Source organism: Poromitra crassiceps, assembly GCF_964638095.1.
Source record: "Poromitra crassiceps genome assembly, chromosome: 9".
Lineage (NCBI taxonomy): Eukaryota > Metazoa > Chordata > Actinopteri > Beryciformes > Melamphaidae > Poromitra > Poromitra crassiceps.
This window is the reverse complement of record NC_139630.1, coordinates 51084705-51112010: the sequence shown is the minus strand read 5'-3', so window position 1 is coordinate 51112010 and position 27306 is coordinate 51084705. Positions and strand designations below refer to the sequence as shown.

At 43.4% G+C, this 27306-nt stretch overlaps 2 protein-coding genes across 5 annotated transcripts; one reads left to right on the top strand and one right to left on the bottom strand.

Moving 5' to 3' along the window:
- The first annotated feature begins 10507 nt into the window (after window positions 1-10507).
- On the top strand, window positions 10508-27050 carry zc3h14 (zinc finger CCCH-type containing 14). 4 transcript variants are annotated; one of them, XM_083642784.1, is made up of 17 exons: window positions 10508-10642; window positions 10996-11038; window positions 11310-11424; window positions 11627-11667; window positions 11797-11977; window positions 17232-17565; window positions 18217-18386; window positions 19323-19423; window positions 19520-19684; window positions 20257-20337; window positions 20738-20879; window positions 24104-24315; window positions 24625-24766; window positions 24942-25081; window positions 26267-26346; window positions 26512-26618; window positions 26832-27050. In XM_083642784.1, the coding sequence occupies exons 1-17, from the start codon at window positions 10607-10609 to the stop codon at window positions 26833-26835; spliced, it is 2094 nt and encodes a 697-aa protein (XP_083498910.1). In that variant the 5' UTR covers window positions 10508-10606; the 3' UTR covers window positions 26836-27050. The 4 variants fall into 4 exon arrangements, with proteins under 4 accessions (XP_083498910.1, XP_083498909.1, XP_083498908.1 ...); XM_083642783.1 differs by having other exon boundaries at window positions 17229-17565; window positions 18220-18386; XM_083642782.1 differs by having other exon boundaries at window positions 17229-17565; window positions 20260-20337.
- LOC310782959 (cornifelin-like) lies at window positions 13005-14592 on the bottom strand (the record flags this gene model as incomplete). The annotated part of the gene is made up of 4 exons (XM_083643737.1): window positions 13005-13079; window positions 13351-13443; window positions 13702-13838; window positions 14481-14592. 4 exons carry the CDS (start codon window positions 14590-14592, stop codon window positions 13005-13007), a joined length of 417 nt encoding a protein of 138 aa, XP_083499863.1.
- Window positions 27051-27306: the final 256 nt, after the last annotated feature.

Here is a 27306-nt window from a genome sequence, read left to right as displayed (position 1 = left end):
TCCGTTTTGTTCTTTGGGTGACCGCTATGGTGATGAGTTGTAATTGCAGGAGATACAAACTTGCATTATGTGACTTTAGTCACCACCGGAAAAAGGTAAATCACACAGAGTTGTGAGTCTATTGTGTTAGCTCCGCCCACCAGTTTAACCACACAGACACCAAGTTCATAAATGCTACAATACTTACTGAGAATGCAAAGGCTTCCATCAATGGGCCATATGCTCAATCACCATTGAGTTAACTCACTAGATGGTGACTTAACAGATATTCATTTACAAAAATCTGAGATTATAACTTTACGTGCTGGTTTTTCCAGTGACAATTATTGGAGTCGACTGGGGTCTGGGTCAGCAATACTCACAACCCATCCATGACTCCAAGAATTAAAATGCAATCAGAAGGAATTGAATTAATATGTACCGGGGGCAGGGTTGGGGGGGCAGTCTACAATTCATCCATTCAACTTACAGGGATCTTCTCTTGGTATTCTGAAGATCCTCATTAAAACCCTGGAATGAAATGAAGGGTTAGAAGTACTTTCTAGCGTTACGGTTGAAATAAGATTCGAGTTCAGACCAGCAACTGCCATCTAAACCTAAAACCATTACGTTCAGACAGACAAACATCACAGGTGCTTCTCTACTTAACCAATGACCTTTCAAGTATTGTATCAGATGCTTGGCTGAAACTAATCCTGTACAATATTATTGATATGGGGTGTGTGCGTGCGTGAGAAATATACCAGCAGATATGTTTGCATGGGACCTGCCGGAACATAGAACAGGTGCATTCATGCGGGTCACCCAAGGACACCTGTTAGGGAGAACAATACAGGTATATTATATATTTAAGGTAAATCCAAGATAGTTTTGTTGAGGCAATATGGATGCCTGGGCCCAGTTGCACAAAGCACCAATTATGTTTACGATTTCCCAATAGTCAGAATTAAGGTGTCCATAAAATAGAATCGGCTGCACAAAACACCCTTAAATCTTTTCCATAAGGTTAAACATTTTAAGGAAAACATAAGCACAATATTTAAGGGTGTTTTTGTGCAGCAGATTCTATTTTATGGACACCTTAACTCTGACTAAGGAAAATCTTAACCTAGGGTGCTTTGTGCAACTGGGTCGTGAAATGCAGAGTGATTACCCTCAAGTCCCTAGAGACCTCTCCCCGCTGCTCCTTAATTAGGAAGGATGTTTGCCCATAGGTTTGAATGAGGAACGCAGTCATTCTTAAGGCTTGGTCTTGGTGCAGTTTCACTGCTTCACTGACAGTGTTGGTCCAGATGAATTTCGACATCCCGTCACTGCAGAACGAAGATATCAATTCATTATTTATCATAAGATGTGTTGTAGTTTGATACAATTACAGCATGGAAGCCCAGGAAAACTGCCCAGGGGTTAAAGGTCATGAAACTGTACATGGGTCCAACCACGCTAACCTATTGTCAGCTCAGCACGTTTCAAAATGACGCGTCTTCAGTCACCAGACTCTGATCTTCACGGTAGGGAGAAAAAAAAAGTTAGTATTGGATTTGTAATTGAAGATACTAAAACAAGTGAAGGAAACAAGGCAGGAAGCTAGTCACCATCGCTCACAAACTTCAGGCACACTCACCGTTTCTCCAGTCAAGGTGAGCACCTTGTGTGTGTGACAAGAGGTGAAATGTAGATGCCAAAAGGATTATCACCACTCAAGTTGCAGTTGAGAGGGAAAAAAATGGAATTTGTGTGACAGGCAGCTTTATAGAGAGACAAAGTCACACCTACTTCTGGTTTAGGCATATGCACAAGAGATTTCATCCACCATTTATTTTCCCATAGACTTTTTGTAAAATGCTTGTAAAAATAGTTTTACCTGGTGAAACCAGACAATTCAGCTATATTTAGAATCAGGAGAGACCATAAAACATTTCACTCTGACCAAAAAAACAAACAAACAAACAAACACATATATATATTTTTTAATCCCTATTTTTTTTTGATTTTGGCCATAGTGAAATTCTGTGGTGTCTCCTGTTTCTAGATATAGCTGAATTGTTTGGTTTGACTAAATAAAACTATTTTTATAAGCATTTTACTAAATGTCTGTGGGAAAATAAATGGTGGGTGAACCCTCCTGGTGCGCATACCTAACCCGGAAGTGGACATGACTTTGGCTCTTGATAGACGAGCTACAGCTGGCTGCACAGGTGTACTCAATGAGCACTGATGACTCCTCGGCTGCGGCCTGTCCTTCTTGGCTCCTTTTCCTAACCACTTTTCCTTTGTCACACTCACAGCCACTGGACTAGTGACAAGTTGGACTTGTGTAACGTTAAATGTCAAAAGCCCAAGTTCTTCTGAATTTCGGAGGGGAGAATCAGAAGAAAAAATAATTAAAGAAAAACTTCATCAAATTCATCTTTGCATTTACATGCTGGAATGTGCATTTTTTTCACCCCACTAGATGGTGGCTCCACACCAGGCTTTAAAGGGATAGTTCGATTTATTTTATTTTATGTGGGGTTGTATGAGGTGAGGTAGGCTACTTGCATACTACATTCAGTAGTAAAAATAGATAAAATGCCTCCATACTGCTCACCTGGAGAAATGGCCTGTTCCTTTAAAACTGGGAGCGAAGGATTTCACGGTTGAGTGACATCACAGCCGAGTTGTCAACGTTCTATTAAAACAGTCGGGAAACCAGCCAGGGCTAGCTCTAGCCTATAGCTCTAGCCAGGCTAGCCATTGTTAGCAATAACAGTTGATAGCAATGCATTTTGCGGTATTTTGCGCATACAAACACTGCAACAACAGATAGAAGTTAGACAGTGCTGTGTATACAGCTGATTTAATGAGACACAAAAAAGACAAGTGCTAATAAACATTTACTACGATTTTAACTAGGCTACTGTTGAGGCGCGGAGCAGCCATCTTGGATTTTTTAGGTCAGGGCTGCTGAGGCTCGTACGAGTTTGGGAGAGAAAATACGAGCACTGGTGACGTCACCGTTCAAGCTCATGACCTTTGAACCATCAGATTCCCATTTCCCAGTTCAAAAGGATATGCCCCATAATCCAAGGCTCCACAAGCCCTGAGATGCCAAGGTGTATATAAGATAATTTTGTTATAATTTAGAACTTAGAGTCAGGGTCTAATAATGGCGTGGCTACGCTCCCCCATCAGTGAAAACAAAAGCTGTGTCAGCAATTTGGAAATAGCTTTGCTTTAGGTTAAGGTTAGGTTAGGGTGGGTTTGGGAAATAGGGCAGTGGTTCTCAAACGTGTTTGCCTTCAGTAGGCCTACCCACTTTCCCTGATTTCTGAATCCAAGTACCCCCCTTTACCCGACTACAACATTTTGCTTAGAAAACTGCAAGAGAAAACTATAGCATATGATGCATCAATGAATGAATGATAACCCCCCGCTTTGAAGAATATAACATTACAAAATAAGAAATAGAGTGAAAGAGTTGCAATTAGTGGCTCCTGAGGACATTTATTTTAATGTTTCATTCATTTTCATGATTTATTCTTAGATTCTTCAATTTTCTAATTTCTCTAAAGTACCCCCTGTTGTAGCTCCACGTACCCCTTGGGAACCAGGTTGGGAACCGCTGGGTTAGGGTAAGTCCCCAGGGAATGAATGTAAGTCTACGTAATGTCTCGAAAAGTGACCATGATCTGATTTGTGTGTGTGTGTGTGTGTGTGTGTGTGTGTGTGTGTGTGTGTGTGTGTGTGTGTGTGTGTGTGTGTGTGTGTGTGTGTGTGTGTGTGTGCGTGCGTGCGTGCGTGCGTGCGTGTGTGTGTGCGTGTGTGTGTGTGTGTGTGTGCGTGCGCGTGCGTGCGTGCCCACAATATGAATGTGTGATTGTGTGGGGACACCCAGCTACAGCAGCTGCATTCATACAGGTGTCATCTCATCCAGGAAAGCCTGTATTGGGTTACTGGACACTGTCAGTACAGGTGCAATGAATTATCTCCTAATGCACCTCTTTGTAAAAGCCTTTTGTCCAGTCTCTATCCTTCTCTCTCTTCCTCCTCTCTTTCCTCTCTGTTCCGCCTTAGGGCAGCAGCACCATGACTTAGGCTATCTGCACTGTAATGTGACACTAAAAAGAGGATTACTTTCCCTGATGGTGGACTATAGTTTCAGAGGGGACAACCGGAGCACTTCATTGTGCCTTTGGGTCAGCGACAGGCAAGGTGGGCAACAGGATGACCTTAATTGTCATCGCTACACGTGCGGTGGCAGAATTCAGTTGATTGATTCAGACTCTTAGTTTGCGACATTTCAAAGAAAAGGGAAGTGTCATTACCACAGTCCTGTGTATACTGTAGGTGTGGAGGGAAGTGATGTCAGCCAAAGGAAAAGAGATGTATGGTCAGATACTAGTGTACATGCAGACCATTGTGACAAGAAGGCAGTTGCATTTGGCATTAACACACACACACACACACACACACACACACACACACACACACACACACACACACACACACACACACACACACACACACACACACATACACAACTGAGCCAGCGGCATTGCCGGCGTGCATCTCCCCAAAAATGTGACGTACCATTGGGTCGACGCAGCTGACGTGGACAGCACAAGTATACGTGAAATGACCACATATATATGCACTAGTGACCACATTCTCTCCTTGGGCTAACTTCTAGTCATTGAAATCATAGTGAAATCACACAATTTACTCATTTTGAGTATTTATGTCTAGCTGACGTTGAAGCATGTTTCTCGCTTAAAGGTGTGATTCAAGAGAGAGGTTTAGTGCAACTTTCTTACTATCAACCTGATAGTCAATTCAATAGCACTGTGATAAATGTGTACGATTTTTACGACCTGGCCACTATGGGCCGAGGCATCGAAGAGGGTCTGTCCATATGCATGTCTGTCTGTATCTCTGTACAGTATGTCTGTCCGTAATGTCTGTCCCCACAAAAGAAAGAAAGAAAGAAAGAAAGAGGCCAGGTTGCCGATGATGAGTTATGTCCCCATGAAAGAAAGAAAGTGGGCAGCTCGCTGATGATGTCACACTGAGCAATTGTGGTGTCATCTGTGATGATGTAATCAGTGATTGATGTCATCAGTGATGCTGTCATCAGTGATGTCAGTCGAGCAATTGTGACATCATCAGGGTGTGATGATCAGTAATGTCACTACCCAAAAGCCCCTGCTCAAGGACTGCACTTGCCACACACACCTGCTCCAGGACTACGCTACCCATGACCTACTCACTGATGACATCACTCACTGAGTGGCATCACTGATGACATCACTCACTGAGTGACATCACTGATGATATCACTTACTGATGAGATCATTCACTGAGTGACATCGCTGATAACATCACTCAGTGATGACATCATTGGAGACATCACTCACTGATGGCATTACTCACTGATGACATCACTCACGGAGTACTTCACTCTGATGACATCTTCTTTTTCTTCTTCTAATGGCTTTCATTTCTTCCCTCCTCAATGATCCTCCCTCCCATTGTACCCGGCCGGACCTTTACGTCAAATCCATCCAACTCTCAGGAAATGAGTTCAATGACGAAGCTGCTAAATACTAGGCTGCTGCTTTAGCGAGTGACCCTCATTTAAAGAAGCTGGATCTTAGTCACAACAAGTTATGTGAGACTGGCGGAGAGCATCTGGGTCAGTTGCTAGTCACTAATGAAGGTCTTGAGGTACTAAATCTAAGTGGTGCGGTGGCTCTGTGTGCTGGGCTGAAGGTCAACTTGTTTCTGAAGCAGCTGGACTTGTCCTGGAACGGTTTTGGCCGCCATGCGGCTCGGGCGCTGGGACAGGCGCTGAAGCACAACACCCTGCAGCTGCTGGACCTCAGCAACGTCAACATCGATGACGAGGCTGCCGCGCTGCTGTGCCAGGGCCTGGCCACCAACGGCACCCTCAGGGTCCGCAGGTTGTCCCAGAACCCCTTGACGCATGCTGGGGCCCTGACACTCCTCAGTTAAGAAGAATAACAAATCAGCATTGGAGGAGATCAATATTTCTATGGTCTGTGTGAACAAGGCCTTAATTGTGAAGTGGCTGTCTGTCAGGATCGCTCGTCTGGATGTCCGATACAGGGGTGCTTGGGCTTCCTTCACCACGACCAAGAAAGACCAAGTGATGAGGACCAGATGGATGCGAGGAACAGGACGGAACACCGCTGTGTGACACCTGTTGAGCTGGGAGCTTAATTGAGTGTGCATGTGTGTATGTGTGTGTGTGTGTGTGTGTGTGTGTGTGTGTGTGTACGCGTGTGCGTGCGTGCGTGCGTGTGTCTGTGCGTGCGTGCGTTGTGTGATGCCTGTTCAGCTGGGAGCTTTCAGTGACAGGACAGAACACCGCTGTGTGACAGGACAGAACACTGCTGTGTGACACCGTTGTGTGACAGGACGGTGTGACAGGACAGAACACCGTGTGTTGAGGCGCACGTTACTTTGAATGCATAGCTTTGTGCTACTAATTACTTCACACTGGAAGTAACGTTAGTTGAACAGTAAAGCTACCCTTGGGAGAAATGTAGTTTGGTAAACTAAAGCCACTTAGAAAAAGTAGTTCAAGCAGCCAGTCAACAGGCTTTCAATGGTGCCTCTGTAGAAGTCCGTAAGGATTTCTGGCCTTAGCCCAAATTTCTTCAGGCGCCTGAGTCCGTGTAGTCGCTGTTGGGCCTTTTTGACAACAGTGGCGGTGTGACCAGCCCATGTCAGGTCCTGGTGGATGTTGACTCCCAGGTATTTGAAGCTGTCCACCCTTTCCACCACTGTGCCGTTGATGGTGATTGGGGGGTGTGCGCCCCCCCCCCCCCCCTTCCTCCTGTAGTCTACAATGATCTCCTTGGTCTTGGAGACCTTCAGAGAGAGGTGGTTGTCCTGGCACCATTGTTCCAGGGCCCCCACCTCCTCTCTGTAGGCCGTCTCGTCGCTCCTGGAGATCAGCCCCACGACTGCTGTGTCGTCTGCAAACTTCACGATGGTGTTCGAAGATTGAGTCGCCACGCAGTCGTGGGTGTAGAGGTCGTACCAGAAGGGGCTGGAGACGCACCCCTGGGGCGCTCCTATGCTGATGGTCAGTGGGGAGGAGGTGAGGTTGCCCACTCTCACCACCTGGCGGCGATCTGTCAGGAAATCCAGGATCCAGTCGCACATTGCTGTGTTTAGTCCCAGATCCTTGAGCTTGCGTACCAGCCTGGAGGGTACTATGGTGTTGAATGCTGAGCTGTAGTCCACGAACAGCATTCTCATATAGGTGTCCTTCCCCTCCAGGTGGGAGAGGGCGGTGTGGAGCACGTGTGCTACTGCATCCCCTGTGCTCTTGTTGGGGCGGTATGCAAATAGACCCATTTCACGGGGGCCATTTTGTGCCGAAAAGGCAGGGTAAACACAGGTGCAAGCAACACACTAATGAGCGCTTCCAAATTCCAATCATGGAAGTTGGAAACCCTCATTAGTGTTTTGCTTGCACCTGTGTTTACCCTGCCTTTTCGACACAAAATGGCCCCAGTGAAAAGGGTCTATAGTAGCGGGTCGTGGTCCGGGGGGAGTGTGGGGTGCATCTGTGATATAACCAGCTTTTCAAAGCACTTGCTGGCTATGGGCGTGAGGGCTATTGTGTGCCAGTCGTTGAGGCTGGTCACTTTCTGCTGCTTGGGAATGGGGATGATAAACCTGTCCTATAAACAAACAATATCACCTGTGCTTTTCACAAGGGCAAAATGCCCACGGAATGTTATATTTTTGTTGTAAACATTATCTGGGTTTTGTATTATCTGACTGTGCACTTATTCTTCAGCATTTATTATATTGAAAATCACTCCAAACAGCCAATTTAGGTCATCCCGTTAAATGTGTCTAGCTTCATAAGTAAAAGGGTGTGGTTTGTCTTAGACCTCCCGGGCCAGGCAGAACCATCATGAGGGCCGGTTCTGGCCCCCGGGCCGCATAATGCACAGGTCTGCTCCAATGGGTATCAGCAGCAGCACTAGTGCAGAAATGCTGAGTGGGCATGAATGAATGCTACCAGGCAGCTCAATGGTGATGATGGGACGTCTGGTGCTCTGGCATTAGGTAGCCAGGCCTGCCCCATTCATGAACTGGATAGGGTGTGCCCCTAGTGATTTCCCATCAAAACTCACAAAGCAAGCTGCAATGTTTTAAAAGAGAAATAATTTATAATAGAGGAATTATGGGTCCTTAGGAATGTCAACAACAGTCACTAATAGTTTTTATGTAATAAGAAAATGAGATCAAGTTGTATATCTTATTCATCAGAGATCAAAAACGCACCCATCAGCTTTGATTAACACAGACAGTGTGTCAACAACACAGAGGCAGGAATGGAGCAGACGGCCCTGGTTGAGAGTGTAGTAGACGCTTGTCTAGACGGCAAGCAAGATCCTTCCCGTCATTGTTGGTTGGCATTGACCGCGGCTGCAAAACAGGAAATTATTCTTGATGGAAAAATTACAGCCGCACGAGCCCTATGAATTTAAACACATAGGGTGTAAAATACAGCTCATGGTCAAAATAATGAAATGATTAGTTAGCAGCTAAAGAGATGCGGAACAGTGCATAATTGACAGCTGATTTAGCCTTCTTTGTCCAGCATGGGTCCAACAGGCTTGAACTGACTATCTGGTCCAACAAAACACGAGTTGTGCTGCTTCATGCACCTCATATCTGACAACACATATGTATTTGTTTGATCTGCATCCCCTGAGAGCAGCAGCATGTGTGCATGACTGTGCACGAGCCCACTGACAGATGTGCTTCAAGTGACACATTTGGTCCTGATGAGGTTGAATAGATTGTTCAGGAGTCATTGCTCTATTTGGACTGCACCTTCTTTCCAAACAAGCCAAATTATGTCATTACATTTAATACAATTCTTTGTTGGCATATTGTTAACCTGCCTAGGCTTACTAAACTGTCCTTGTTGATTTATTTTTCAATCACTGTCTGAATTTTGTGTCTGCCATTTCTGGTTTGCTGAATTGTTTATTGAACTTATTATTATTATTTTTGTAAGTAAGTAATCTCTTGTTCTCAGAGAATCAGATCACAGTGGTGTGCTCTCCAGTTGTTTTTGTTCTGAGCTGATTTTGAATGGTCTCTTGTGCCATCTTGTGGATAGCGTTCAGTCACATTTTAAGAGGAAGAGAAATAATGTGAACATGAGTTTGAATGTTTTATTTATGTTCAGTTCTAAGTTTGCCCATTTAGAAATCAAAGACCGAGTAAGACAATCTCAGGAATGTATTCAGATTGTAAACATATACCTATAGGCTACCTATTGAATCATCAAACATACTTTCTCATAAAAACAGTGAGAATCCTTTACGTTCGATCACGTCCACTCCCATACATAACTCTGTCTAATAACAAATCAGAAATAAAACTTCAGACAGTGATACTCAACCTAAGGCTCTAGAGCCACATGTGGCTTCTTTATGGGTAGTAGGGCTGTTTAAAGTCCTACTTAAATTAAAAAATAAAATAAAAATAAAAATCTTAAAAAAAAGGGAGGAAATTGACTTTTTGTGGATTTCTTGCAATGTTTTTTGTTTGTTTTTGTTTTGGTCAATGTGGCTCAAGGACAAGGTTGTGTACCAGGTTGTATGAAGGGGGCAAAATGGACCCAAAATCAACTTTAAGATGTTTATTTAACACTTGAGACAACAGTAGAGAAACAAAAAACTCCAGATGGCAGATGATATTATGTAGCAAAAATAATAGGCCTAGTAGATTTGCACAATATCATGTTATTTTTGTGAGATTTGTTTAACCTTATCAGCATCCACCTTTCTGTTGGTGAACAAATCTATTTTTTTTTATAGGCTATGCATGAAACATTGAAGCTAAAGTGGCATATTGCATGAAGACTTATATACGCCTACTGTACAGACATAGCCTACAGTAGGCCTTTTAGTGCAAATTTGTAAACAACAATGCAATGTGCAAACACTTTTGTATGGGCAGGATTTTGAAAAAAATACTCGTGTACCTACTAAAATCATAAAGTTATCTTGAGAATGTCGTGTAATTACACAGTTACAACGCCAGGTGGTACTAATCGCCTTTCGTCCAACTTTCGCCAAATAGCGAGAACTACATCGGAAGCAGTTTGGTTGGCCCTCAAAATAAAAGTAGGACATCTGTGCCTCCTATTTCCTAAAACAGGGTGTGTAGAAGAACAATAATGTATCAAAAATACTGTACTTTCAAACAGAAGCCTACTCCACACCCCATACGATACCATGCACCCTGTACGGTGCACACAGCATGATGAACAAGTAGTCGAATTCTGAGGCTGCACAAAGAAATGCATACCAACGTTAAACTTGCACAAATTTGAATGTACATTTCAAGATCGAACTTGCCCCTCGCGAATCGTCATGATTTGATGATGCCATGCAAATCAGTGTTGATTATTTTATTGTGAAGTTGGCACAGGAAGACCATTCCCAGTAGAAGTCGAGTTTAGTTACGTTAGCATTAGCAATTGCTTGGCACGTCGTTCGGAGAGCAAACGACTCGTTCGTAATCATAATAGTTTATTTTATTGTGGAGCAAACACCAAAACATGGAGATCGGGACAGAGATCAGCAAGAAAATAAGGGTGAGTTAATTTGAGTGTTTTGCCTGCATATTGGCCCAGGTTACGCTCCTAGCGTACCGTTAGCACAGAACTAGCTAACATTAGCTCACTAACGCTAGCTTAGTCCAGCAGCAGCAGTTAGCTAACCCAACTATTTTGATTTGCAAGGGTTTGTTTAACGCGTGCACTGCAAACATAGCATTGGAAATATTTTATCATCAGATTATTCGTTTAAGGTAACCGTTGTGTAGTCCTAAGTAATTTGTCGGCGTAACTATACTCGCCTAGTTTTGCAAATGTGTCCCACATTTCTTTGACTTGGAAACACATTGAGCATTTAAAACTGTAGTTAATGTTATGCTTCATTGTTTTAGGCTGCCATCAAGGGCAAGCTTCAAGAGCTCGGTGCATATGTTGGTAAGTGAATACCCTTTTCACAAACAGTTTTGAGGTGGTAAAGCAGAGCCAACACAGGTGTAACCAATACCATTCATCGATGGTTCCATTCCATTTGGATGTTCCAGTGCCAGGGCCCTCATTAATGTGATTGGTTACACTCAAACCGGCTGCTGTGCAAAGGGCCTTTGGCTCTTACTAACTCAGTGGTGAACATTAGGTGTTGTTTAGACTTCTTTGGTAACCATTTATGCTGTCGATGTTCATTTGTTTGATCTCCTTGCCATTGTAGATGAAGAGCTTCCTGACTACATCATGGTGATGGTGGCAAACAAGAAGACTTCTCAGCAGATGGCTGATGACCTCTCCCTTTTCCTTGGAAACAACACCATTAAGTTCACAGCCTGGTATGATCAACAACACAATTTTTTTAAAATCTCCTTTTCTAATCAAATTCTCTGTTATCCTCCCTAAATCAGTGTGTTATGTGGCCAAATGGCTTTGTGATGTGAAATATGATTGCACTGTGTCGGTACCTGCATGTAGGAGTTTCTAACATGTTTACGGTAATTGTTTTAGCTCTAACATAAATTTGTTAACTCTTTTTAGGCTACATGGAGTCTTGGAGAAATTAAGATCTGTTCCAGTAGGTATGTGGTGGCTCACCCTTCCAACATTATCTGTGCTTTTTAGCCTGCTTTTGCACACTTGATGAGCACCTGTGGACTTGTAAATCTCATGTCTTCTCCCCCCCCCCCATGTCTACATGGTGTTTGTAGAACCTGCATCCCTCAGCGCTGAACCTCAGTCTGACAGCGGCAGCTTAGTTTCCTGGGCTGGGAAGAGCCGTGTCTCTGTGAGTGAAGACAGGAGGGGAGAGGAGTCAAAGAGCTTGGCTGTGTCCAGCTCACGCTCAGATAGGACAGAGGCCCGTGTGTCTAGCTCTGCTTATGAAAACAGGTGAGTAGAACATTGCCTCAGGTTTTCACCTGCATTGTTTTCATTTCATGCCCTTAAAGCCCCCCTCCAGTGTATTTTGTAATTTTTAAGATATTTCATTTGTTACTCCACTAGTGTATAACAATGTCCAGCTGGGTGAAAATAGTAGCCAGGAGGGGCGGGGGGGATCTGCATATCGGCCTGAAGGTCCGAACACTGCCCAACCGGGAAACTAGAGACCATCTCATGAAGCAACACCTGAATTACACACAATAACAGCACGGTTGTGGCAGTTGCTTGCAATCCACCGTGGCTGGCTTCTCTATAGCACAATATTGGTGGCTGGCTTCTCTATAGCACAATATTGGTGGCTAGCTTCTCTATAGCACAATATTGGTGGCTGGCTTCTCTATAGCACAATATTGCAATATTGGTTATTGTGACAGTAAGAAAGTAGCCGGCTGGAAATGTTTCAGTGTCCAGCCATTTAGCTAGCACCTGCCGCTTATGGAAAACCCTGGTTACTGTGTTTTTCCCTGCTCTGCTGATTAGCCACAGTGTTCCCCAGTGTATTTTGTTGACAAATAACCTTATTTTGGACCCACAGTCCTAAAACAAATATATATATATATATATATATATATATATATATATATATATATATATATATATATCCAGGTTTGTGTGTTTGCTTGTGTTAATAATAATGGGTAAATGGTTGAAGCTGAAGCCTTTGCGGTGATGCGGTCATCATACCAGCTCTAGGTGGAAACCAGCCCCAGGTCTTGAAGTTGATCCCCTGTGGTAAAAGATTGCAACAACATCACAACATGGAACATATCGACCCTTTATGACAAACCCTGATGGAGTTTCTCAATTAAAGGGACAACCCAACAATTTCTGAAGGTCTTGATGGAATCTCATATCCCGTAAGAGCAATGTTATGGATAACTAGTCAGTCTGCCTGTATAGGTTGAAATGTAAAAGTGATGAGAGATTTATAGGCTCATTCAAGATAGAAGAGCAACCATTATGAGGAGTTTGAGATTTACTCACAGCGTTGGGTAGAAGTCATGACGGGCTGTTCGTCTACCATAGGAGACTGAGCATGAGGATTACAACACTGAAAAGGGGAGGGGGGGGCACGTGATGAAGAGAAGAAAATACAGTGTGTAATAATGGACATTATGACAGGGCTTCTGGCTTATGTTGCACAAATAGAGCCCGTACTCGTACCAGATATCTGGAGATAGAAGTCATTGTCAAAACAAAAGTTGTTACTATATTTCAGCCAGAGGCCTGGATGGATTACTTCTATAATAACGAGCCAGATATGGTAAAGAAACAGAAAATGGATAGTGGTTTATTATGATAATTAAATTTGAATTTGAAACCTCTCCATTTCTGATGCGGATTTCTCGCGCCATCCTGCACTTTTCGAAAACGCCACAGCAGCAGGTCATCAAGGCATCGTTGCATACTGTCCCCTGTGGTGAAAGATTGCAACAAAATCACAACATGGAAAATCTCCACCGGTTATGACAAACCCTGATGGACAACCCAACAATTTCTGAAGATGTTGATGGAATTTCATATTCCGTAAGAACAATGTTATGGATAACTAGTCGGCCTGTATGGTTGAAATTTTAAAATGACGAGGTTTATGTGCTCATTCAAGATAGTACATGAGCAACCATTCTGAGGAGTTTGAGACATATAGCATTTGTTTTGTATGAGGAACATACCTGAATACCATAGGTCAGTCTCATATGGGTCCTCAGGGCCGCCATACCTCCTGGTAGACAACCCAAGCAGCAGTTTTCTCCATACTTATTTGCTGTGTAGCAGCCCACTGCTGGTGGACAGATACAACCAATGGCACCTGCACAAAAGAAGTGTACTGCACTGTGAAAGAGTGAATAGTATCTCTACCTTATGGGAAAGTCAAGTCAACATTATTTGTATAGCCCTAATTAACAAGCATGTCTCAGAGGGCTTCACAGAGAATATGTCTAGCTAGATCTATCTGACATAATAACATACCGTATATATAAATAATAATAACATGGTTGAACAATCTTACGTTAGAGAGAGAGACAGGGAAAGGGAGGAGGTGGAGGGGGGAAAGGTAGGAAGAGAGCAGGGGAAGGGAGAGGGAGGAGGAGAGAGCAAGAGCAGACAGGGTATGCTGGGGCTGGGCGATACGGTCACGAATAGTCACAGGTCAGTTTTGAAACGTACTAATGTATATCACAATATTGTTCATATAAGCAAGTAAAATTTAGCAATCAAGTTATCATGTATGATAATTACCAGGCGATATGATGTCACTGAATAGATAACAAACGATTAGTCTGACATTTATCGCCCAGAACCGGCAGCGGAGCGGCCAGGCCAAACGAGCAACAGCTCAGACAATCTGTAAGTTTGTTGATGCCCGAGTGCCTTTGGTGTGTGGACATAGAATAATGTTCAAATAGGAATTGAGTTTGTTGAGGAAAGGATCTCTCAGAAATGTACTCACAGACCAACATGTCGGTGCAGCAGGAGCACAACCCTGTGCTCCACTCCCCTGTTTGGAGGTTTGTCCCATGGGAGCCTGCGCCTGGTTGGTGTGTCATCACTGGGTTGGACATTTTCAATCACTGGACTTGTAGAGATCACTTTCAGCTACTACTGTACTGTGACAGAGCGAGAGCACATATTTACTAAATGCAAGTGTAAAATGTATAGTGTGGCAGCCAGGCAGCTTTTGCAGATCTAGTGCAGCCTATAGGTCAGACATTTGCAGCTGCAAAGCCTGACATTTCCGTATGGCAGAAAAATGGCACAGCATACTTTTATACAATGCTAATGTCAAAATATAACGATTCATGAAATTATAAGTATGGTATCAAAGTGAAACATTGCTTTACTTGGGTTATTGTAAGTCGCATTGGATAAAAGCGTCTGCCAAATGACGTAATGTATAATGTAATGGAAATGTAATGGAAAGCCACCAAAGATCCCAGGGAAATCAAGATTCAAGATTTTTATTGTCACTCCCTAGTACAAGTATCACGTGTGAAATTCTTGTGCTGTAGGTTCCGTTACAACATAGTGCAAAAAATAAAATATATATAAATAAAAAACAAGAGGCAACAAGCAATAAAGCAGTAAGACACGCCACTCCAACGGGATCCAGAAACTGAGAAAATGTTATTTATTTTTTTCATAATTCTAATTTCTTATATAGTTCTGAGCCAGACCAGAAATCTACCCATATTTCTAGAATATCCTCTCTACCAAGCCAGACTCCCATCCACTAATGCAGCTCAGTTTGTTTGACATCACTTCCTGCTTCGGCATGCGCAGCAAGACATTTCATCCGCCATTTATTTTCCCATAGACGTTTCATAAAATGCTTATAAAAATACTAGTCATACCAAGCGCTTCACCTAGATTTAGAAATATGGGAGACCATAGAACATTTCACTTGGACCAAAACGTAAAAATAAAAAAGAATGTTTTTTTATGGGTTTCTTTCTGAGTGAAATGGTCTATGGTCTCTCCTGATTCTAAATATAGCTGAATCATTTGGTTTGACTAAGTAAAAACTATTTTTACAAGAATTTTATGAAATGTCTATGGGAAAATAAATGGTGGATGAAATCTCTTGGTGTACATGCTGAAGCAGGAAGTGACGTTGACTTTGGCTCACCGGTAGCGAGCACACTCAAAATAGATTAAAAACTCACTCGGGTGCAGGGCAAGCAAAGAGTTCAGTAGTGAGAAAAATGCCAGCACTCCAACTGTCCTTTCACGGTTTTAATAACTCATCAATTTGGGCAGCAGCAACAACGAACGTTTCAGCCAAAGGGCTACCTCAGCGTTGTGCTGTGTCAGGCAAAGATGACGGCTATATACAATCATACCGGAAGTACATTCAATTATTGAATAAAACATTTTGCACCAACACAATATGCACCACCAGTAGAAGGATCTAGTTAGAAAAACAATACGTTTGCAATTAACAGTTGACTTTGGCTCTCTATAGCTTGGGAGGCATATTTGCACAAAATAAACCATTAAAATAATACAGGAATATCGTCCACTAAATTTGGTTTTGAGTATTTCCCCTTTAGGAATATGTCTGCAGTTCAGTATCAGATCTAAAGAGAAAGAGTCAGGCTGGGACTTATGTTGGTAAATGTCATCATTTTATTAGAAAACCATCGTTATTCAGAGCTTTGCATCATAAGACTTCCATCAAAAAGAATAACAAACTCGATCATATCAAGTGTGAGCAATAAACTAACTTTAAATTTGTACGTTTATCTACAACCGTGAGAGGGGGAAAAAGATGTCGCTCACCAGAAGGGTCTGTTACTCTGCACTCCGATCAAGCTGATGCTGCACACCACAGTTCTGACAACTTTGAGCTGTAAAACTGCTGCTTCCGAGGATGACCAAGACCTTCTTTGTAGAGATTCACAGGCAAAATTTTACAAGAATTGCTGCTCCGCTTTGTGGCTACCGAATAGTTAATCACCACACAAATACAGTTCACTGAGAAATATCTTCAGTATACAGTTCAGATGCCGTTCTAATCTCACGTGCAAAATCTGCACAGTTCGGTTGCAGGGAAGTGCTGTGGTTTTCTGATTCTTACACCATCCTTTTAAAATAACACCCACAAAGCGTCATTTCCTGATCATCTGAGGCTGATGGTCTTTTTTTTATCACCCTAAATAAACCTGATGGACACAGAAATTCACCTCAACTAAATGATGAAGTGCCGTATTCTAGTCCAGGGATGGGCAACTTTGATGATAGAGAGGGCCACAAAAAAATGTCCTCGCTACCAGAGGGCCAGATTGTGGCCGTGCACTTCCACCAGTAGCCTACTGTAACACCCATCACTCCCAACTATAGCTACTAATTTGATGAAGAGTAAACGGAGAGATCAGAGAGTAGATCACTTTTTCCACAAAGCCCAGGATGACATCCTCAAATGTCTTCTTTTGTTCTGACCAAGATTCCACAACCCAAAGATAATCAGTTTACTCTCATCGAAGACTAAAGAAACAAAAAAAACTTCACATTTAAGAAGGTGGAATAAGATATATATATATATTTTTTTTAATGAGTAAACGATTAATCGATTATAAAAATAGTTGTTGATTAATTTTCTGTCTTATCGACTAATGTTTGCAGCTCTAAGTGACATTCCAGACTGAAGCTATATGTAAATTAAAAACACTAATTGTAATATATTGCTGTTTCTTATCAGAAGAGGCTCGTTGGAGAAGAGTTCGTCTCGCCTTACCTCCACTGTTAAGCCCCTTGCGGAGCCGCTGCCCTCAGAGGCCGTCCTCGACATCAAACCTGAGCTGGACGACGACCTGATCGCTGAGGAGCCCGTGGAGATGGCAACCAATCCAGGTCGTACACGCAGCACACCTGGCAGACCCACAGCCCAGATCTACAGGCCGTCTCAGAGCAGGTTCATGTCAATGAGGTCTGCAGACACGTGTCGGCCCATGGAAGGATCCTCTCACGGCAGGCAGCAGCACAGCCACGTGCCGGACAACAGAAGCAGCAGGATATCGAGAAATGGCTCCAGTAAGGTATGTGATGAGTAGGGTTTGCCCCACGGGACTAGACAAAGTGTGAAAAAGGAATAAAACAGCTCGCCGGTCTCCGAAGTTCAGTTACATTATTTATTGCACCGATGTAACGTTTCGAGTAGCCTCACAGTTCTTCATCAGACAAAGTTAAGAAGCGCGACGCCTCCCCTCGTTCAAATTTGGCTGGGTGGTTAATAACACATTTTTCTGTGGAGTGACAAACTCAAAACTCATTTATTTTTGGTTTCCAGGGGCTTTAAGATGGTGTCCGTCATGCTTTGTCACTTTGTCTGATAGAGCGGTGAGGCTGCTCGAAACTTACATCTGAACTTTGGAGCCCTGCAAGCGGTTTACTCCTTTCTCATGTTTTGTTCACCTTCGGCTCAGCACCTGCCGCATCTGGCCTGGGTGTGCTTGTTCTTATCTGATAGACTAAACAAAATGTCACTGCCTCTGAGACTAAATAGGCTTTCATTTATTTCAAACTGCAGACCAGTTGGAAATTCACCTAAGCCCTTGATAAGTTGTTGTAAGACACACTCATAGTGAAATGGAATGATCTCGTCTTATCTGCTTCTACTGCTCTGTAATGGAAACCAGACGATGGAAAACGTTATGTGGGCCAATTCATTTGACTTTTGACCAATTCAGCAGGAGGAGGCCTCGAGGAAGCGCAAGGCTCCAGTGGCGAGTTCAGTGGTGCGGGTGAACCGAGCGGCAGACGGGGACAGCGACGATGAGGAAGAGGAGGAGGATGAAGGCTATGGGGGCCGAGGCCTGTTGTCCAGTAGGGTGTCCCTGCCCTCCAAACAGGAGCGCAAGTCAGTGGCCGCACCACATATTTTTCATTCATTTATTTATTTTTGAGGTTTTGCATCTGATGCAAAGCTGCCGTAAGACACTATTAATCAGAACCAATCCGGGAACCCAGAGTCTATTTTTATTTGGAAAATAGACTCTGGGACAGCCCTACCTTTTTTCCTGGCTTCCTGTGCGCCTCTCCTGCCACCGTCACTTCCTTTTCCGTGCTCCACTGTTTACAGGCTGAATAGCAACTTGCGCCTTGACTTTGGTGATACTACTAGTCACAACAACTACACCTCCAGTAATTTTCCACTGTTGTTGTGAGACGAGTTGATGTCTTCTATGCAGTGTGTTTTTGCGTTAACGTTATTAGCGAATAGCTGAAAAGGAAGTGACGGTGGCAGGAGAGACGCGCTGTACAGGAAGCTGGGAAAAAAGGTAGGGCTGTCGCTGTCCCAGAGTCTTCTTGAAAATTGTCCCAGAGTCTTCTTGAAAATAGACTCTGGGTTCCCAGATTGATCCGAACAAATGGGGGATACATTTCAAACCGTGAGAAGTATTCAGATTTGGCTCAGCCTTTCGCATCTCGGAAACACATGTGATGTCATTTATTTTCAAACACTGTGAAAAAGGTAATTTTTCATGGTATGTACGTACGGTAATTACACTGTTCAGTAACATTCTAAACGAATAGAACATGGTCAACTTAAAAGCAGCACAAGATGAGTTATATTCATTATTGCCAGTGAACATTAAATAAACTTTTTCCAGCCTCAAAATCTTTGTACACTCATATGTACACAAACATTAATATTGGATGAACTATTTTCAATCCAGTAGATCTCTATGTAAACAAAGGCAGCAAGTAGCGAGCCATGATCTCTTCATAGGGGAACACAATCCTCAAGTCATGTATTGTGCTTTTAACACTACTATAATTTATATTGTTTCAGACCTACTCTGCCACCAGGCAAGCAAGCTAACAGGAACCTGATACTAAAAGCCATTTCTGAAGCCCAGGACTCCATCACCAAGACTACAGCCTACCCATCATGTATGTGTGACGCTGCCATGATGTCTTAACCATGAGCATTATTTGAAATCCAGGCCAAGCTTCTCAATTGACTTTCTTCCTTTGTGCTTTGTTCAGCGGCACCACAGAGGCAGACTGTCCCTGTGGCGCCTCGTACTCGCTTGGCCAGCAACGAGGAGATGACTGCAGCCATCCAGCTGGTCCAAGAGCACCTCCAGAGCCTCGCACCCAGGGCGCAGCAGTCCTACAACCCCTCTGAGATGCCGCCCTCTAGGATGTTTGGTATGAGTAGAACTGGAGCATATTACTAGTGTAGATGCGGTTTACTGAGGGATAACGCCACTCAAATGTGTGCCTCCTCCAAGACGCCCTGTCATTAAGGCCAGGTTCACACTTAATCTTCATGTAGTTATGTTGTTGCAAACTATGTGCAGAGTTCTGCAGTAACCCCATGTCTCAAATGCATTGAGATGCAACCCATAACATATGGATTGCTACATCATACATTTTCATTGCAAATTTAATTCACTGACTAAATGTTTTCATCTTGCAAACTTCAGAGACCAATTAACAGGGAACAGTAATTAACCGGGAAAACACACATTTGTTTTTGCATACACATAATCAACTAATGACTACGCTAAATCCATGCCATGTAATGCTCGTGAGTAACTCATTCAGTGCATTCAATGTGATCTCGGTCTTAGACCAAAACGGTCACCCTCCTTATACTCCATTGGATTTAAAAAACTGAGTTATATTGCTATGTTTTAGGAAATCAGTTTGTATTTGAAATGGACACTTCTTCATTTGAGGAACCCTCAAATTGAAATTGTATATTTCCCCCCCACCAGCAGCTCCAGCCAGATCTCTAGCTTCACGCCTTCAGTTGGAGGTACCAGAGAGCAGTGTCCGAAAAGAGCAGTGTGACTATGGTGAGCTGCTTTTACTCTGTTTTTGTCTGTTTTTATGGCAGGCAAAGGCTTCTACAGTGTTAGGAGTGTGTACTCCTTAGCAGAATTTCATGCAACCGAGAAAACTGCCTCTCCTGTTTTGGATCATTTAGGAGCACACGTGCTCATTTGGGAAAAAATAAATAATAATGTTACCAAGAGCCTTGAGACATGCATCAATTCTGCAACTGTTTAGACTGGAAAGCAAACATCCTCCTTCTATCTGTTAATATATAGCTTTTGTTTGCTATTACTATTTATTTCCCCCAAATAATGAATGATACATTTGGCAGTAGATGCTTTATAGTGATTTAGCCCAAATTCTATCACATCTGTATGTCTGTATCAACATATTGGAGATGTTTCCGTGATGTCCACCCAGGTGTGGAGGTGGCTGAGGGCAGTGAGTCAAAGGCCTTTGACACGCGCTCCTTCATCATGAGTCGCCCGATGCTGGAAGAGCGACAGCGTCCCCAGGTCAAAGAGGACGTCCAGCGTGCTGCACTGCGCATGGTGCAGGCCAGGTACACACACGTTTACAAGCGTATGCTCATGGCTCTATCCGTTCATACGTATGTGAATACACAAGTGATATTCAGTGTTGCAGGTGCAAGGACAACAGACGATCGATAGCAGGTTAAAAGTGTATTTGTTGAGTGTTGACGTTTCGGTCATGGCGACCTTCATCAGAAACCTTCTGATGTGAAACGTCACGACCGAAACGTCAATACTTAACAAATAAACTGGGAGTTAAGTCTATTATGTGGTGTGCGGACTCCATTTTTTTAACCTGCTGTTCATTCTTTGCAGCGTGCGGCTCATGTCATAGGCACCTCAGCATTGCAATGGAGCAAGCACAGCAGCTGCACCCCCCCACTATTAGACATGGGGGAGCAAATGACCAACCAGATTTAAAGCACAGACATGAGCTGCTTTGAATGTGTAATCTAACCCTGTCTATGTGTGTTTTGTCTCACTAATTGACTTCTTATGTTGTTTTGTGTGTTTGGTGAGCCAGCCGAAGACAAATTTCTCCCCTGGTGGACAATAAAGTTAGCACCCCACGTTTTGATCCTACAACTTTGCTATTTTTAAACATTTGTTCTAGTTTGGATCAAAATTGGTTATAGCTGGCTCTTTCAGTATATCAATTAAAAATTACATTTGTAGTAGCATCCCGTCCTCTTACAGCTGGAGAACAACGCAAGCGGCGCTAACTACATCACTGCATTCTGAATATCTGTCTGGTTTTCAATAAGTGTGCTTGCTATTAGCCGTGGGTCGCTCAAGTTTGATCTAGGCAGTGCAGCCCATTTTTATATCAAGTCCTGACTCCGCCTCTCCAGGCTATTTTCGGTTTACAGCGGTGAAAATGACACATTGACCCATGCAGGGGCAAAACAAAACATCTTTTTTGGACACTTTATGAAGTTGTATGTTTTGATAAAACTCTTGCTTCATCAGAACGAACAGCAATAAAGAAATAACCGTCGCTGGTTAGAGCGCTGGATTCAGTGTTTTTTGTGCATGTCAGAAAATCTTGTTCTAATTTCATACAGTGGAGCATGTCAATGCACAGCTCAATGCGATCGTTATATTTACTACTACTTTACGGGATCCGTTCGCGCCAACTGTCGCATTGGGCTGCATTCCAGCACCTGACTTTCATCTATTTTTGGCGACAACACTGGTGTCATCCTGCTACTTCTATTTGCGATCATACTGGTCCTTGGGTCTACCAGAGGCCTAGCCTGGGTAAACCCAGCCCCCAGTGACCTGCTCTCAGACAGACCCTGCTCACTAGTCACAAGGTAGTGACTGAGAGCAGGTCTGAGAGCAGGTCACGTGGCGGCTGGGTTTACCCAGGCTACCAGAGGCCCACCGAAGAGAAGAGCTGGACTCTCCATTGTGGTTTCTGTACTCGTGTGTCTTCGGGTGGTCGAGTGATTAACCGATACGCACCCCAGTCCAGTGACGGCGCTGTTAACTTGCGGTGTCGGGACTTGCCCTGTTTCTTTCTGGGGTTTTTCCTTCCCTTTTTCAACGTAACCCTGATGAGGAGAGGCTTATTGGTACTAGATATTGCCCAAGGACCACCCACAAAATAAGAGAAGTGCTTACTTTCCCCTTAGTGAGCCGTGATCCACCCTGCTACATCAGAGGTGCTAACGCCCCCCTTTCGGTTCCAGTTCCAGCCCTTCCTCCATTGGGACGTGCAACATGGGTGAAACAAGCCACCACACACCGACCTCACTCATGTTACACACCTTCTTGCCCTCGTGTCGTGGAGGAACCAGATGATCGTTATATTTAGCGCTCGTGTAAGCACTTTGGTATCATGTTAACTGCAGCCACTGCGCCGCACTCGGACAAGTCAAGACCGACGTCTGTCACTCTGACTCTGTTGGTGCAGACGACAAATACAACGTCACGCTCTTAAGTTTGTTGAATTTTTTTCAAACTGCCCAGCAAGAAGGAGAGACCCGATGGTTGCCGAAGCACAGGAACAAGTAGATTAGATAGCTTGTTGGATGTCAAAGCTAAAACAGCCATCCAGGTCTGTTGGCTATGTAGTAGGGATGTTAATTTTGAAAATTTTCCAAAATCGATAATCGGTGAAAATTAACGATCAATTATCGATTATCGATCATATTAATACTTAGAAAATTTTCAATATTTTCAATTTTCAATTTTTCAATTTTTTTTTTTTTTTTTTACAAAATGAATGCCTATGGCAGAAAATACGAAAGACAACGTGTTCTCCTCAATGAACTCTTTATTTCAATGTGTCTCCTCTCCAACACTGCTGTCCCCGGCGCATGCCGGTGTGAATTTCCCATGTTTAAAACAGTTTTGTTGGCACAAAGGCCCGTGCCCAGCCAGAAAACTAGAGACTATATGAAGCTCCACCTCACGTTAGTCGGTTGTGCAATGGAGTGGGGCGAGGAGGAATGAATTCCACCCAAACCTACCGGTAGTCCAATTTTTATTTTTGTTTTTTTTATTTTTTTATAATTAAAAAATCGATCCCAATGCCACAGGATCGATTCCAATCCTTAACGATCAATTATCGATTTTCGATAATTGATGAACATCCCTACTATGTAGTGTATTATTGGAGCAGCATTCTTTACATGAGTAGCCTAAGTTCATTCAAAGCAGCTCAGTGTAGTCATAACGTGTTGCTCTCCTTAATGTAGAATGACGTGACAGTGCAGACTCGGGGAGGACAGAACGAGATCAGAGTTACAGGAATGGAGATATCAGGCAGCTCAAAAGTGTAAGGTAGCAACAAATTCAGACGCAGACTTGGATCATATGTTCTCTCTCTCTCTTGTAAATGTACATGAGGTAGAATCGAGTCAAAAACACAACAATTTGGTTTTGATTTAAAATACTCATCTTGGCAAACTATGAAATATGCATTATGTACACACACACTTTATGCCCGTGGCCCACAATCATTTTAGTCATGGGCATCGCGGCTGGTATCATCCCATGGTCTCTATAGTTTATTTTTGTCTTTGCTGATTTGACACTGATTTTATGTCATCCCCTCATAATCCCAGGGATGCAAACTACCGGTAGTCACCTTTCGGTGACAGTCACCTTTTCATCCCAAAATAGGACGCTTAAATGAATGATTTTTAGTGGTTTTGTGTCTGCCCTGGTAGATCTGTCACCTTTTTTACTCTCCATGAGTTTGCATCTCTGCAATCCCCGCTCTGTGTATTCTCTCTCTCTCTAGTAAAGAGAAGGGCGAAACCACGGACTCTGCCAGCCCCAAGTTCATTGTGACGCTGGACGGGGTGCCCAGCCCCCTGGGGAACCTGGGGGATGGGGACATGGAGGTGGAAGATATCAGACCACCGTCAAAGGTCACCGATGGGAGCATCCACTTCAGGGAATCCAAAGTCAGCGTCCTCCACAGGCTGCAGGGAGGTGTCAACCAGTCAGATGGTACGGGCTCTTTCTAATAGTTATCACTTGGGGAAAATGGCTCTTTTACAGATTTGGGTTTCTTGTCAACTAAACTGGTCCACTGAAATACAGCAAACTGATAGATTGTAATTTGTTGAAGAGTGAATTAAGTTACAAGACAATTTCAAGTGTATAAGTTCTTCCAACAACTGAAGAGGATGCTCTTCAGATGGGGATGTTTATAAACGCCCTCACTAGCTAAACATCTATCGTCTATATTATCTGTACTATTCGTCCTCTCATCGCTTCACTCTTCCATCCTGTCCTCTTTTTTTTCTTCTTCACCAGAAGATGCGATGGACACTGACCCTGGGGAGGAGGAGGACGATGCCCCCTTCAAGAAACAGAAGCTCCCGGAGCGCTGCAAGTTCTGGCCCGTCTGTAAAATTGGAGATGACTGTCGGTATCATCACCCTACAACACAGTGCAAGTGAGTAGTTTATAGTTTATTAGTTTATTTAGTAATTAAATGTAAATGTAGTTTACCAAACAAGAAGAAGGGACAAAATCATTTTGATCACTCGGGCCATTCAACTTGATTTAATGTGGCGCTAAAGTGCTTGAAAAATTAATTCAGTTTGATCTGTCTTGTTGTTTTCCTGTAGGACTTTTCCCAGCTGCAAGTTTGGGGATAAATGCCTGTTCGTCCATCCCAACTGCAAATACGATGCCAGGTGCACCAAGCCAGACTGTCCCTTCACTCACGTCAGCCGCAGAAGCACAGTTGCCCCTCCGCCCAGACCAGGTGCAGTCTCACTGTCACACAGTCTCACTGTCACACAGTCTCACTGTCACACTGTCTCACTGTCTCACAGTCTCACTGTCTCACTGTCTCACTGTCACACTGTCTCACTGTCACACTGTCTCACTGTCTCACAGTCTCACAGTCTCACTGCCTCACTGTCACACTGTCTCACTGTCTCACTGTCACACTGTCACACTGTCTCACTGTCTCACTGTCACACTGTCTCACAGTCTCACTGTCACACTGTCTCACTGTCACACTGTCTCACTGTCTCACTGTCTCACTGCCTCACTGTCTCACTGTCACACTGTCTCACTGTCTCACTGTCTCACTGTGACTAAAGATGGCACTAATAACCCCGTGCTCTTTTTCAGTTTATCACGCAGATGAGTTAAATGACAGGGAGGCGAATGACACAGATTCTCTGTATATTTTGTACATAGAAGGTGCAAAATATACAGATTCATATTTTCTGTAGTTGCACATTCTGTGTCTGCCATTCCCAACCTGTGGGCCGCGAAGGTATTGCAAGTGGGCTGCCAAATCATTAAAACATTACAATCTTTGTGGCGTCATATAATTTGGAATTAATTATTTGTTAATTAGCCTTTTGTGGACAGCCCTTGTAGGTACAGGATCTACTCGGCTTACAGAAGTGCTCGGCTCAGGGTCCACGACGGGGTCTAACCCTAACCCAAACCCTAACCCTGATTCATATTTTTAATGTCTAACATGTCTGATACCATCAGTAGCTTAGCGTTAGCTTGTTAGCTAATCTAAAGCTGTCTGCCATTTTGCCCACGTTGATCCCACCACATGCCCAACGTACAGCCAATCAAAATGCCTGCCCGAACTGAAATTGGACCCGAGCAGAAATTGCACCGACACCCTCTCTTTTAGTTTCTGATTTCTGCGTGGTGCTGATGGACAGCTCCTTTTATCGTTAGTGCTCACAATGCATTATTTGACCTCCGTACTGTTTACGGATTTTCAAGTGGGCCATGAGTCGTAAAAGGTTGGAAACTGCTGTTGTATGTACATTGTACTTCTATATATTTGTCTATGTGTTTTGAATCCCTCATTTATGCAGCCGTTACTTTGTATTTAGGCAGATATCGGTTCTTTCTGAAGAGTGGTGTAAGCCTGTGTAACTAAGGTGTGTGTGTGTGTGTGTTTTCCCAACAGTGCCCGCAGCAAAAACCAGCAGTGTGTGCCGCTTCTTCCCAGAGTGCAAGAAGATGGACTGTCTGTTTTATCATCCCAAGGTAAAACATGTTTATCTCTAGATATTAAGCTTTAATTGCATAAAGGTAATTTCTGTTTTGCCAGGAAAAGCACTATTCCTACTCACGCCTTCACTGAGGACATTTTGTATGCGCATCGGAGGGACAAAAGTGCATTCCAACTTATTTTCGTCCTCTCACCCGCAGCCATGTCGGTTTGCTGCTCAGTGCAAAAGAGCGGGATGTACCTTCTACCACCCGACCACAGCCGTGCCTCCGAGACATGCTCTGAAGTGGACTAAAGCTCAGACCAGGTGAGCAGAGCGGGGATAATGCAGTGATTTCACCACCATGTGAAAAAGCCCTCATCAGAGCTTAAAGAGGAAGTTCAACCAAAGTGTGAAGGGGTTTCATTCCAAAAGCTTCATATCCATGAAAAACTGTTAACTCAAATGTAACACTCTGTCAGTAATATGCTATATTGTATTGCATCTACTAATGGTTCTTATTTTGTTTGTTTCTCATAGTTAAATGTGCAAGAAAGTCCCAAGAAATTTCAGGACGGAAGAATTGTGAAGTGATGGAAGATTTTCCATTAAAATGTCTGTGGTTGATTGATTCCCGGATGTGAACCTTGTTTGTTTTATTTCTTTTTTTGTGAACAGTGTTTTTAAAAAGAAGTGTTTTGTAAGATGAATGGCCAGTTTTTGCGAACGCTGTGAGTCGATTAAAACACCCAACAAGTTTTTGGCATGTCTTGGAAAAACATTTATCTCATGTTTGATTAGATGGCACTTCAAGTCTCAGTTCATGATTGTGTTCATCAGAGATGAATTATGATTGTTGTGTTTTGTTGTTTTTGTTGTTTTTTAATCCAGTAAGTTAGTAACTCACATAAATCAGGTTAGGCTGTTAGTTACCCTGCTAGCCGGGCACTCCTCGCTCATACTGAGCGTTAGCGCCCGGGGACCGTATTAGCATCTCCCATCAGGCCGCTCTCGC